The following is a 13,104-nucleotide window of genomic DNA, read 5'->3' on the forward strand; positions in this document are numbered from 1 at the left end:
GAGGAAAGAAAAGTCCAAAGATGGACTAAAAGTAGAAAACAGAGACTAAGCAACAAATAGTCTAATCTACTCCTAAATGACTCTTAGTAAGGAACATTAGTAAAAAGCTTTAAAAAGAGACTCACAGTGCTTTCTGCTTCCATAAGTGACTAAGTGATTTTGTCAGTATTGGGTATAGTAATTAATATAAGAGAAGAGCTCAAATGCCTGAACTCACTGCTCATCTCAGTTTCTCTCTTTTTTGAGCTGAGTTTTTAGGAGTCACACGGTAGTAAATAGTCACTCAACTACATACTAGGCATTGTGCTTAATGCTGGGCATAGAGGGGAACAAGATAGACAAGACATCAATGGATAGTCTAATGAGGGGAGAGATGATATATACAGAAGATAATCATAAATTCTGATAAAGTAATGAAGGAAATAAAAAGTATGGTGAAATAGAGGATAAAGCTTTAAGGTGGTCAAAGAAGGCTGCTCTGAGGAGATGGCATTTAAGCTGAACTTCTATCTTCTATTAGGTTTCTACACAAATACTAATTGTCATGGTCCTCTCAGCACCCTTAAGTTAACTTGGTGTTGATTAAATGTCCTTTAAGTTAGGAAAGAACTTTATTTCCCCAAGATCATGTCGCAGGAAATGACTTATGAAGGAGCAGTGTGCCGGTCATTATGCTCTCAAGAACCTAAATGACTACTGTTAAAATTCTCAGTATATTCTTTGGCAGAATTCTCCACAATCTCAGGTTTCCTAATTGACTTACCCAGCACTGTATAGAGTGTCAGCAACAACACAAAATAGTAGAAGATGCTTATTTTGCTCAAGACATGAAGGGAAAACGAGGTCAAATTTACAAATCCTGGAGGTCCTAAACAATAAATTTGAAAAATCCAGTGAACACATGCAAAGTTCAAGTTTTTTATAATATTTTCTAGTAGACTTCCATCTACTACTTTGTCAGCAAATCATTTGTTATATGGATGACACCACTTTAAATTCAGAAGTTGGCAGGAATTCTGATAAACCAACTCACTTAGAATTACAGAGGGTAGGGGGGCTTCCCTGGTGGCGCAGTGGTTGAGAATCTGCCTGCCAATGCAGGGGACACGGGTTTGAGCCCTGGTCTGGGAAGATCCCACATGCCGCGGAGCAACTAGGCCCGTGAGCCACAATTACTGAGCCTGCGCGTCTGGAGCCTGTGCTCCGCAACAGGAGAGGCCGCGATGGTGAGGGGCCCGCGCACCGCGATGAAGAGTGGCCCCCGCTTGCCGCAGCTGGGGAAAGCCCTCGCACAGAAACGAAGACCCAACACAGCAATCAATCAATCAATCAATCAATAAAAAATTAAAAAAAAAAAAAGAATTACAGAGGGTAGGAAGTCAAAGCAATGGTGTAGTTGTCACACACACACACACACAAACACACATATATTCCGTGCTCAAAGGATGATCAAATCCCTGTTTTCCATGAGATTTAGTATCCAAATGTACAAACTTCCAAAAGTTGCATCAAAATATATCAAAGGCCACCCCAATGTTCATTGCAGCACCATTGACAATAGCCAAGACATAGAAGCAACCTAAACGTCCATTGACAGAGGAATGGATAAAGAAGATGTGGTACATATATACAATGGAATATTACTCAGCCATTAAAAAAAGAACGAAATAATACCGTTTGCAACAACATGAATGGACCTAGAGATTATCATACTAAGTGAAGTAATTCAGACAGAAAAAGACAAATATCATATATCACTCATATGTGCAATCTAATTTTTTAAAAATGATACAAATGAACTTATCTACAAAACAGAAACAGACTTATAGATATCAAAAACAAATTTATGGTTACCAAAGGGGAAATGTGGAGGTGAGGGATAAATCAGGAGCCTGGGATTAACATACACACACTACTATATATAAAATAGATAACCAACAAGGACCTACTGTATAGCACAGGGAATTCTACTCAATATTCTTTAATAACCTATATGAGAAAAGAATCTGAGAAAGAATGAATATACATATAGCTGAATCACTTTGCTGTACACCTGAAACTCACACAACACTGTAAATCAACTATACTCCAATAAAATTTTCTAAAAACTATATATATATAGTACTATATATACTATATATATATCAAAGGCATATCAAACAAATATCAAAATTTAATCTTAACTATGAGTATCTGTCCAAATATTCCGTTCCCATATGTGATACAGCTCTTAACTCACAGCTATCCTCTTACTCCAACTGAAAGGGATCCGCAAAGCTCTCCAAATTAGCATCTCTTAAAGGGAATTCCCTGGTGGTCCAGTGGTTAGGACTCTGCACTCTCACTGAAGAGGGCCCAGGTTCACTCCCTGGTCAGAAAACTAAGATCCCACAAGCTGTGTGGTGCGGCAAACACACACACACAATACAGTGCCAGAAAGCCCAAGCATAAGGGCTTCATTCTGCAGCCACAGACTAAAGCATCACCGTTCCTCAACCCCAGCCAGCCATTTCACTCATCTGCAGCCGATCATACACTGGTTAGCAGAAGACTATGATGGCAAGCTCAGTACACACTCAGCAATGCTAGAGGTGAACTATTTAAAGGTTTAAAGGACTGGCTCCAGTGAAAGACAGCCTGATGTAAGTTAAATAGCACGTCTTCCCTAATAGGCCAGCATATTCATTTTATACTCATAACACTGTTCAGCCTGACAGTTAATTTCAGACAAAGCCTGATAACGCATGACCTTTCTCACTTTGTGTGTTTCATACTTGCTACTCATTCATCTCTCAGCTTCTCTCTTGTTCTAGTCTGGTACTTCTCAAAGTATTAATCTACATATCCACCTATAGTTATTATTATTTATTATAAATACATCATTCTTTAGCCTTAGAGGCAGCTATGCTTTAAACTTTAAGCAATGATTCTCTACTTTGGCTACACATTAGAGTGACCTGAGGGAACTTTTAGTAAATACTCATGCCCAGGTCTCACCCTCCAGAGATTCTGATTTAATTGGCCTGGGGAAGAGGGGAGCTGGGACAGCAACCCAGGTGATTCTAGGCAGCAGGACTGAAAATACTGCTTTAGACAGAGCCGTGCTTCTCAGCCTTGACTGCACATTGGAATCATCTGGGGCACTTTAAAAAATACTGATGCTTAGGTCCTACCCCCAGAGATTCTGTGTAAACACTGAGGGTGCTGTGTAGACACTGAGATGTTAAAAAGTTCCCCAGGAGATTCTAAGGTGTAGTCAAAGTTGAGAAGTGTTGTTTAAAGAAAAAAACTAACCTGGGGTCAGTCTCTTATTAGCTATGAGACATTGGACAACCTACATAACCTCTGCAGTCCTTAGTCTTCTAATCTTTAAAATGGGGACAATAATACCTACCTCACAGGATTGTTGTAAGGATTAAGTGAGATAATGTAGGTAAAAATATGTTGTAAATTTTAAACAACTATACAAAAATACTGGTATTCCCACATGAGGCTGGGGCCTCCCTCAAATATTTATTTATTTACACTGTGGGCAAGAAAATATATGTGTGCAATAATGCTTCTTGAACTTTTTCATAGAATTTAAAAATATATATATAAGCAGAAAAACATTCAGTAGGATATGTATACTACCTATTCAGTTAATCATTTTACTGTTTAACCTTTACTACAGTACTCACCTCCCCCACAATCAGTTCCTGATCCCAGGGACTTCATCCAAGCCAAGAAGGGATAATGAACATTTAATTCAACAAGTATTTATTGTCTGTAATGCACAAACTGGGTGCCGTGGAAAAGAGAAAAGAAGTAGAAAACAAGAGCTCCTATACTGAGGAACTTACAGTCTGATTGAAGAGAAAATGTATATACATTTGAAGTGGTAATGTAAAACAAGACCATTGGCTAGTTAAATACAGAATTAATCCTCAGGAAGGACTGCTGGGATTCAGAGAAGCAAGCGCTCATTATGACCTAGAATGGCTGGAGAAAATGGTATGGAAAAGAGGGTTTGAGGTGAGCATGGTAGTTTGAAGGATGCACCTCACAGAGCTCAGGCAAAGATAATCTGCATTGATATTTATCACCTGGTAATAGTGAGGACATTATGGGATACACTAAAGTAAAGTCTTCTAAGATTAAGGAACCATGGTGACTAACCTTTATGCTCTGGATATGCTCGATACCGAAAAGTAATGAGAATGATGAGCTGGATCAGCACAATCATGACAAAAAGGACCCGGGCCTGCAGAGAAACAGATACTCACGTGACAAAGATACATGGATACAGCTTCAGTTTCTTTAAATGGCCTAATTAACAAAAATGGAAATGACATCATTAGCAGAAATGACTCTATGAAAAAAATATACAGTCAAAGAGAATTGAACATCTGATCCACCAAAAAAGATAATTGTAAGTTGCCTCAGCATTATTCTTTCAAGATTTGGATATGATACCTGGACCAATGTTGAAACTAAGTGATTTCATACAGTTATATAAAGTGATCAAATTAAAATAGTCTACTTTCACTGTACTAGGATAAGTATAATTTGTACTGTTTTATTTAAAGTTGTATAGGAGTGAAAAAAAACAACAACAGTACACAGTACACTGCAGGCTGAGTGAACAGAGACTGCGTTTCCTTATGCTTTCTCCATCAAGAAGTCACTCACTTGGAGATTAATTCACAGTAAAGAGACATTTTATCTAGGTTCTTGTTTCCCAAAATATGGGTCCCAGATCATCATTGGAATCACCTTCAGCCTGTTAGGAATGCAGAATCTCAGGCCCCATCTCAGCCCTACTAATCAGAATCTGCCTCTTATTAACATTCCCAGGTGATTCATAAGTACACCAAAGTTTCCAAAGCCTGATCTAGGTGACCATTAATAATTCCCAAAAGAAAAATAAATGACACAAAAAGATTTGTAAAAATGAGATGCAAATGCCCATTAGTCATATTTTTTAAAAGTTCAATCACACAAGTAATAAAAGTAAATTAAAATAATAAGGAATTCACATTTTAAGTATGTGAGGACATATATTAAGGTATCTCTGGGAGATGAAATTAAAGGGGGTTTAAATTTTCTTCTGAACATTGTAGTGTATTTTATGTCAATACCCAGGCTAGGGAGATCTGAGGAAAATAAAGTGTAAATTGCCAGAGCTTCTCTGAAAGACAGTTTGACAGTGTATATTTAAAAAAAAAAAAACCCATTTATTCATTCAAGAAATATTTATTTGAGGGCCTACTTGTGTTAGGCATATCAAAAAGACAAAGATCTCTGCCCTCATGGGGCTTATATTTTAATGAGGGGGGACAGACCAAAAACAATGAATATAATAAATAATTTAAAATTTTGTGGAATTATATAATAAATAAATGAAGTATATAGAATAATGCATCCACTCTTTGATCCAACAATTCATTTCCAGAAATTTCCAAAAAAACTAATATGTACAACTCACAGACGTAGAAAACAAACCAGGGGGTAAGGGTGGGGGGAAGGGATAGTTAGGGAGTTTGCGATTGACATGTACACACTGCTATATTTCAAATGGATAACCAGGGACTTCCCTGGTGGTGCAGTAGTTAAGACTCCACGCTCCCAATGCAGGGGGCCAGGGTTCAATCCCTGGTCAGGGAGCTAGATCCCACATGCAATGCTGCAACTAAGAGTTTGCATGCCACAACTAAGGAGCCGACAAGCCACAACTAAGGAGGCCACCTGCTGCAACTAAGACCCAGCGCAACCAAATAAATAAATTAAATAAATAAATATTAAAAGAAATAAAATAAAATGGATAACCAACAAGGACCTCTACTATATAGCACAGGGAACTCTGCTCAATATTATGTAACAACCTAAATGGGAAAAGAATTCGAAAAAGGATAGATACATGCATATGTATAACTGAATCACTTTGCTGTACACCTGAAACTATCACAACATTTTTAGTCAACTATACTCCAATATAAAATAAAAAGTTTAAGAAAAAAATCTAGTATGTGCAAAAACTTAGTTATAAGCAGTATTTTTATAGTAGAGGGAAAAATTGGAAACAAATGTCCAACAACAGGGAAATGGTAAAATAAATTAAGATGTATCTATGACTATATAATGCAGCCAATAAGCATCATTTATAAAATAAATGTGATGTAAGAAAACAGTCAAAACAAATTCCTCAGTGGAAAAAATCAGACAGAAAAAAAAGAATGAAAAGTATATTACCGGGCTTCCTTGGTGGCACAGTGGTTAAGAATCCGCCTGCCAATGCAGGGGACACGGGTTCGAGCCCTGGTCCGGGAAGATCCCACATGCCGCGGAGCAACTGAGCCCGTGCGCCACAACTACTGAGCCTGCGCTCTAGAGCCCGTGAGCCACAACTACTCAGCCCGTGTGCCACAACTACTGAAGCCCGCGTGCCTAGAGCCCATGCTCCGCAATGAGAGAGGCCACCGCAATGAGAAGCCCGTGCACCGCAACGGAGAGTAGCCCCCGCTCGCCGCAACTAGAGAAAGCCCGCGCCCAGCAACGAAGACCCAACACAGCCAAAAATAAATAAATAAAATAAATAAATTTATTTTAAAAAAAAAGTATATTACCATTTTATATTAAAAACTCATATCTTAATGTAAGTAAGAGAAAAATAAATAGAGTATCATAATGAGAAATGCAATGGCTATAATGGCTAGTGTGATAGAGAAATGCAATGGCTATAATGGTAAATAGTGTTACCATTTTATATTAAAAACTCGTATCTTAATGTAAGTAAGAGAAAAATAAATAGAGAGTATCATAATGAGAAATGCAATCGCTATAATGGCTAGTGTGATAAAAGAATGATGTGGGGCTGATTGTACTTTATTTCTAAATTTTCCAAGTTTTCTATATTAAGCATGTATTATTTATATAGGAAGAAATATTATTTTTGAAAGATCCCAATCCAATTTAGCACAGTCCCTATAATTCCTTTAGTTATCCTTGTTTTATGGCACTAGGTAGAACTAGGTCCCAAAACAGGTATTATATGTCCATGCCTCCACTTCTTTTAATTCAAATCAATTTAAAATCACTGTATCCTTCTAGACAAGCAACTAAACTTTTAATTTTATAAGGTTCCACTTTCTCATCACATGATTATTATATTATTTATGACTTTGGACCTACCAAACTAAAAACACACATAACATTTAGTTGAATTTACTCACCACAGTACAATGGTCAGTAAGGAGAATAAATGATGCCAGAGGATCAAACCTGAGGTGAATATCCTCTCGAGCAGAAAATATGTGGTGAACACTCTTACTTCTTCCAGCAGAGTCCTAGTTATAAGCACAGCAGAGAAGCAACCCTCATGTACAAATACGTACAATGTTCCAAGATTAAGTTTCCAATAACTTTTGTCAGTTATCTCAGAATAAGCAACATTTTTTTCATTTACTTTTGATTCTTCCTATAAGCACTTTAAATAAAACTTATTTTAAACCCTGTAATTCTAGATTTGAACTGGAAATATCAGCATGTATTACAATGTATTCTCTCTTTTAAAAAAAAGAAATCTGTATTTCCCTCTGTTTACTGAAAAGGCCTAAAAATAATAATGAACTCAACAACAATGAGCTAGCTGGGCTAGTGCCCAGATTTTGGTCTCAAAATAAAACTTCTCACTACAAGAAACCAGTGCTCTTTAGAGAAATAGGTGATTCCAGTTCTTGAGTAAGAAATGCAAAAGAACTTGAAACATCTTCTACCAGAAAGCAAGAAAACTAAAAAGGACTACAGGGATTGTATCAAAGGACTTAGTGGCCAACTTGGAGAGGCTCCCATTACTCAAAGACAAACAACTGAGCATCAAAAAGAATAAATGCAATGGACTGAAACATACCAAATATATATATTTTAAACTATGAATTAATAATGATACTAGAAGACTCAGTTAGTTACCTTTGGCAGAAGCTAGAGAAGTAACTCATTACTTTGAAAACTGGTTTAGAACAGGAAAGGTGGAGGAAGAATGAAGACTTATCCTGCCTTTCCTGTATGAACTCTATATCTGGGTACCAAATAGATGAGGAAATTTTTTCTTTGTGGGACTATTCTAACTAATACTCCTATAATTAGGAGTGGCAATTTGAATATCACCATTTTATAACTCTGATGAAATAATGGATCTAGGCTGAGATTATCAGTAAGTGCTAATCCCTCAGTGAAAAGCTGATTGGGTACTGAAAAGCTGAATGGAGGATAAGCCTGCAGTGTGCTGGCACTGGCTTGACTGACCCACAAGGGCCAACTGCTACATATTCAGGAATTTTGCAGACCAGCTGATGTGTCAGTAGCTTAAAACCAGCTACGGGAGGAATATTTATTCTATGGAAATTGGTATAAATCAGGGAGACGCTACAAATCAGGGTCCTCCCTTCAAACCTGCCCCAAGCTGGTTGTTAAATATTTACCAGCATACCACTGGGTAGGGTCAATAATATCTACATACATTGATCAATCTTAACATTATTAAAAGAGAGACAACCAGATACCATAAGCTTCTGATAAAAGCATAAAACACCAAATGAAGTATTCCTGCCAAAAAACAGACTCAGATCTGATCTAACCTCGAAATCTAACTACAGTAATAGAAACTAGATGGGGTAGAGGAACATGCTATATGATAACACATGGATATAAACAGCAAAAATCCAGAATACAGAAACAGTACAGGATAAAAGATCCAGTTTCCAAAGCAAACAAATTGAGAGGGGAAAAAAAAAGGAGGGTGGAGAGGGAACCTATAGGTTAAAAGACACTGAAGAGACAATCACCTAAATGCAATATTTGAGCCTTGTTTGGATTCTGATTTGAACCAACCAAATGCAATTATATGTGACAAAATAAGAAAACTGAACACTAGCCGGATAGTTTGATATTAAGGAATTACTGTTAATTTTTCAGGTGTGATATGTTACTATGGTTACGTTTTTTTAAAATAGCTCTTATCTTTTAGAGATATATACTGTCATATTTACACAGATGAAATGACATCGTGGTACAGGGAGGAGAGAAGTGGATGGGGTACAGATGAAACAAGACTGGTCAAAAGTTGATAATCTTTGAAGTTGGGTGAAGGATACATGGAGATTTATTATAGTATTTCTTTCATATATTTAAAAAATTCTTCATCATAAAAAGTTTTAAAATAGCAAAAAGAACTTGTACTGGTGTTTATCAAACTTTTATTGCTCAAATGTTCTTACTCTGAATGACAAGTTCTTGGGTTTTTTTTTAAGTTCTTGTTTTAAAGCAGAGATTTTCTTTAATTTCGAGATATAGAGATTTCTAGAGTTTGCCCTTTAAATTGGCAAAGGAGGCACAATAATCTTAAATTCTGGTTCTCAAACTTTAATGCACATCAGAATCGCCTGGAGGGACTGTCAACACAGATGGCTGGGTTCCATCTCCAGAGTTTCTGATACATAGGTTTGGGATGGGATTTCTAACAAGTTCCTAGGTGATGTTGATGCTACTACTTCAGGAACCACACTGAGAACTGACCTAAAGGTCTAGTTGGTACTAGGCTGCCCAGAACTTTACAGATATTTAATAAATACAGTGAATAGGTAAAATATAAGATAATAAATCGATGTCTTCTCCTATGAATTTTTCTTTCAGACTTATCTATGGTATACTGTATTTAAAAGGACAGAACTTTCTCACTGATGAATGAGGGGACAGGTTCCCTGTTTAATATTCAGTAGACTAATTTTTTAAAGTTATACTCATAGACATAAAACAGATCAGTGGTTGCCTGGAAATGAAGGTGGAGGGAAGGCAGTTGCAAAGGGACGTAAGAAAACTTTTGAGGGTGATAGATCATATTGATTGTAGAAATGGTTTTAAGGATGTATAAGAAAGTCAGAACACACAAAATTGTACTCTTTAAATATATGGAGTTTTTTAATATAAATTATACCTCAATAACGTAAGAAATGTTAAACATATAAAAAGTATATGTGATTTCACATTTTTACTAAGAATTCAACTAAGCAGGCAGAAATGTTTCAAGAAATGTGAGCTATGGTTCCTTCCTCATAAAACTACAGAAGCTGGGGTTCGGAAGCAATCCAAAGATTTGGAAGTTCCCCATTCCAACAGTGAGCAGGTCTCCTACGGTTGCTCCTACTTCTTCCCCATGACTGTAAAGATAGGGAACAATTTATTCTATGTGCACTTGTATCTTCAAGTCTTTTTAAAATGAGCCAACTTCTAATATGAAAGACATTAAGGAGTTCATCCCCAGGAGTCCCTCCTTCCACTTCCTACCCATGAGTGTCTTCTTCCTCCTAAGCAGAACACTTCAAAGATGGGTGGTACTGCAAAGTGCCTTCTCTCGTTTCCTCATCTATGAATTGGGGATAAAACTACCCACCACATAAGATTGTTACACAGATTTCGTAAAAAATTCTAAGTGTCTGGCATCTCCTTAGAAGAAGCTCAGTAAATAGCTCCTTCCTGCTCTAAATCCTTCTCTGTGACACATACAAAAAAGATAATGAAAATAATCACATGTGTTTTCTGAAGGATTACTTGATAATCTTCAAACTAAGACTTAACATTAAAAGATTAAATAGTTTAAAACTTCATCAAATCATAAAGTTGTAGAAATTGACAGATTTTTTTTTTTCTAGAAACTAATTTTTTAGCACAGTCTATCCCCTAAAGTGTTTCAGATTGTTGATGAAACTGCTCTACTTTGGTGATGATGATCACTTTCTACTCCGGCAGGTCTAGTGAATTAAATGTTCCTCAAGCTGAATCAGAAAAGGGAAAGGCAGACAGTTACTGCATGTGCTATCAATGCCCACTCGCCAAACAAAAAAATCCCTTTGATGGATGCCTTAAAAATTATTTACCCTAGAGCTTTCAAAATAGTGACACAATTTCCTATTCTTGGAGACAGCAATCAAAGGCATGGATATGTAAATATTATATGTTTTCCAACTTATTCTATTATCTTTAGGAATATTGGGCAATGTGCTCCCATTATTAAAAGATTCTGGCCAAAGTTGGAAGAAAACAGAAGAATGATTCCCTGGGTATAAAAAGAGGGGACTATAGCCAGTAGTTGCACACTCATGTCCTCTGCCCAGTTTTTAGTCTAAAAGTAGAATTATTCCTGAGTGTCCATTTTCAGAACATACTAAATCCAGTGTATTCAAATTTTTTATTCACTTAGTTTCATCTTATCAATTGACAAAAACAAAAACAAAACAAAACAAAACAAAAAACAAATCAGAGTTCAATGTGGTTACAGCCTAATCATTCACATAGCAAGTTGAAAATTACTAACTTACCTGGACGATTACTTCTATGTTATGTGTCTTATTACTGTAGTTTCTCGGATTCCACTTTAGTATGAAAATAGGACCAGACAAATGACTAGCTTGCCCTAAATGAACTCCATCAATCTTAATTGCGACTGAAGTAATGGAGGATAAGGAGAACACCAAGACTCTAAAATGAGAGCATAAATGCACGGTTTTAGGTATTTGGCATTGTTTTTATAAAGAAGAATAACCCTATTATAACCTGAAAAGATGTAAGTACAGATGGCCTTCCGTTGGTTGATCTGCGAGTTACTGGGATGTGGAACCTGTGGTTTCTACCAACCATGGATTGAAAATATTCAGAAAAGAAAAATTTCAAGAAAGTTCCAAAAAGCAAAACTTTAATTTGCCTCTCGCCAGCAACTATTTACATAGCAGTTACATTGTGTTAGGTATTATAAGTAATCTAGATATGATTTAAAGTATAGGGAGGGTGTGCATAGGTTATATGCAAATACTACACCAGTTTATATAAAGGACTTGAGCATCTGTACACTTTGGTATTCCCAGGGGGTCCTGGAACCAATCCCCCAGAGATACCGAGGGACAACGGTAAGGCAGACCATTACATTGTACAACTGTTCATATGACACTCTTCATATGATCTGGTTTCTTTCTAAATGGTGGCTTCTGGAGTTGTATAATTCAGCCAACCTGAACTGGTGAGAAATTAGAAACTATTCTAAATCTAAATCTGATATCCAGCTCCTATCAAGAAACCTGACCGGGACTTCCCTGGTGGCGCAGTGGTTAAGAATCCGCCTGCCAATGCAGGGGACACGGGTTCGAGCCCTGGTCCGGGAAGATCCCACATGCCGCAGAGCAACTAAGCTCACGCGCCACAACTACTGAGCCTGAGCTCTAGAGCCCGCGAGCCACAACCACTGAGCCCACGCGCCACAACTACTGAAGCCCACGTGCCTAGAGCCCGTGCTCCACAACAAGAGAAGCCACCGCAATGAGAAGCCCTCCAGCAACAAAGAGTAGCCTCCGCTCGCTGCAACTAGCGAAAGCCCGCGCACAGCAACGAAGACCCAACGCAGCCAAAAATAAATAAATAAATAAATAAATTTATTAAAAAAAAAAAAAAGAAAGAAACCTGACCGAGAGATGTATGTTCCACTTACCTAGTGATCAAAAGAAATAAATTAAAACATATTGGTACACTTTTTTCCAGAATAATTAGTAAATCTTTTTAAAAGTACAATATCCAATAATGATAAGAGTGCTGTGAAACTGGCGCTCATATTGCTTGATAACATTATAAATTAGTATCTGTTTTAAAAAGTAATCAGGTACCTTGTGCACTGCTGGTGGGAATGTGAAATGGCGCAGCCACTGTGGAAAACAATGTGGAGGTTCCTCAGAAAATTAAACATTGAATTACCACATGATCCACCAATCCCACTTCTGAATATATACCCAAAGAACTGAAAGCAGGGACTGGAACACATATTTGTACACCCATGTTCATAGCAGCATTATTTATAGTGAGAAGGCAGAAGCAAAAATGTCTATCAACAGATGAATGGATAAACAAATATGAAACAATGAATACTAAGCCTTAAAAAGCAAGGAAATTCTGAAACATGCTTCAAAATGGATGAGGACATAATGCTAAATGAAAGAAAGCCAGTCAAAAGGACAAATACTGTATGATTCTCCTATGAGGTACCTAGAGTCATCAAATTCATAGAGACAGAGTAGAATTGGTGGTTGC

The 13,104-nt window shown here is 37.1% G+C and overlaps 1 protein-coding gene across 6 annotated transcripts in view; it reads right to left on the minus strand.

Moving 5' to 3' along the window:
- The window catches only part of TMEM62 (transmembrane protein 62), a 34,203-nt gene that overhangs the window by 4,614 nt on the left and 16,485 nt on the right, over window positions 1-13,104 (minus strand). For all 6 annotated transcript variants that reach the window (XM_059913483.1, XM_059913485.1, XM_059913484.1 and 3 more), the window contains 4 exons: window positions 11,352-11,511; window positions 7,212-7,325; window positions 4,159-4,243; window positions 764-868 (listed from right to left, as the gene is read on the minus strand). In XM_059913483.1, the coding sequence (XP_059769466.1) occupies window positions 764-868; window positions 4,159-4,243; window positions 7,212-7,325; window positions 11,352-11,511 (464 nt within the window). The remainder of the gene's footprint in view (window positions 1-763; window positions 869-4,158; window positions 4,244-7,211; window positions 7,326-11,351; window positions 11,512-13,104) is intronic.

This window comes from Balaenoptera ricei, chromosome 2 (genome assembly GCF_028023285.1).
Source record: "Balaenoptera ricei isolate mBalRic1 chromosome 2, mBalRic1.hap2, whole genome shotgun sequence".
NCBI lineage: Eukaryota > Metazoa > Chordata > Mammalia > Artiodactyla > Balaenopteridae > Balaenoptera > Balaenoptera ricei.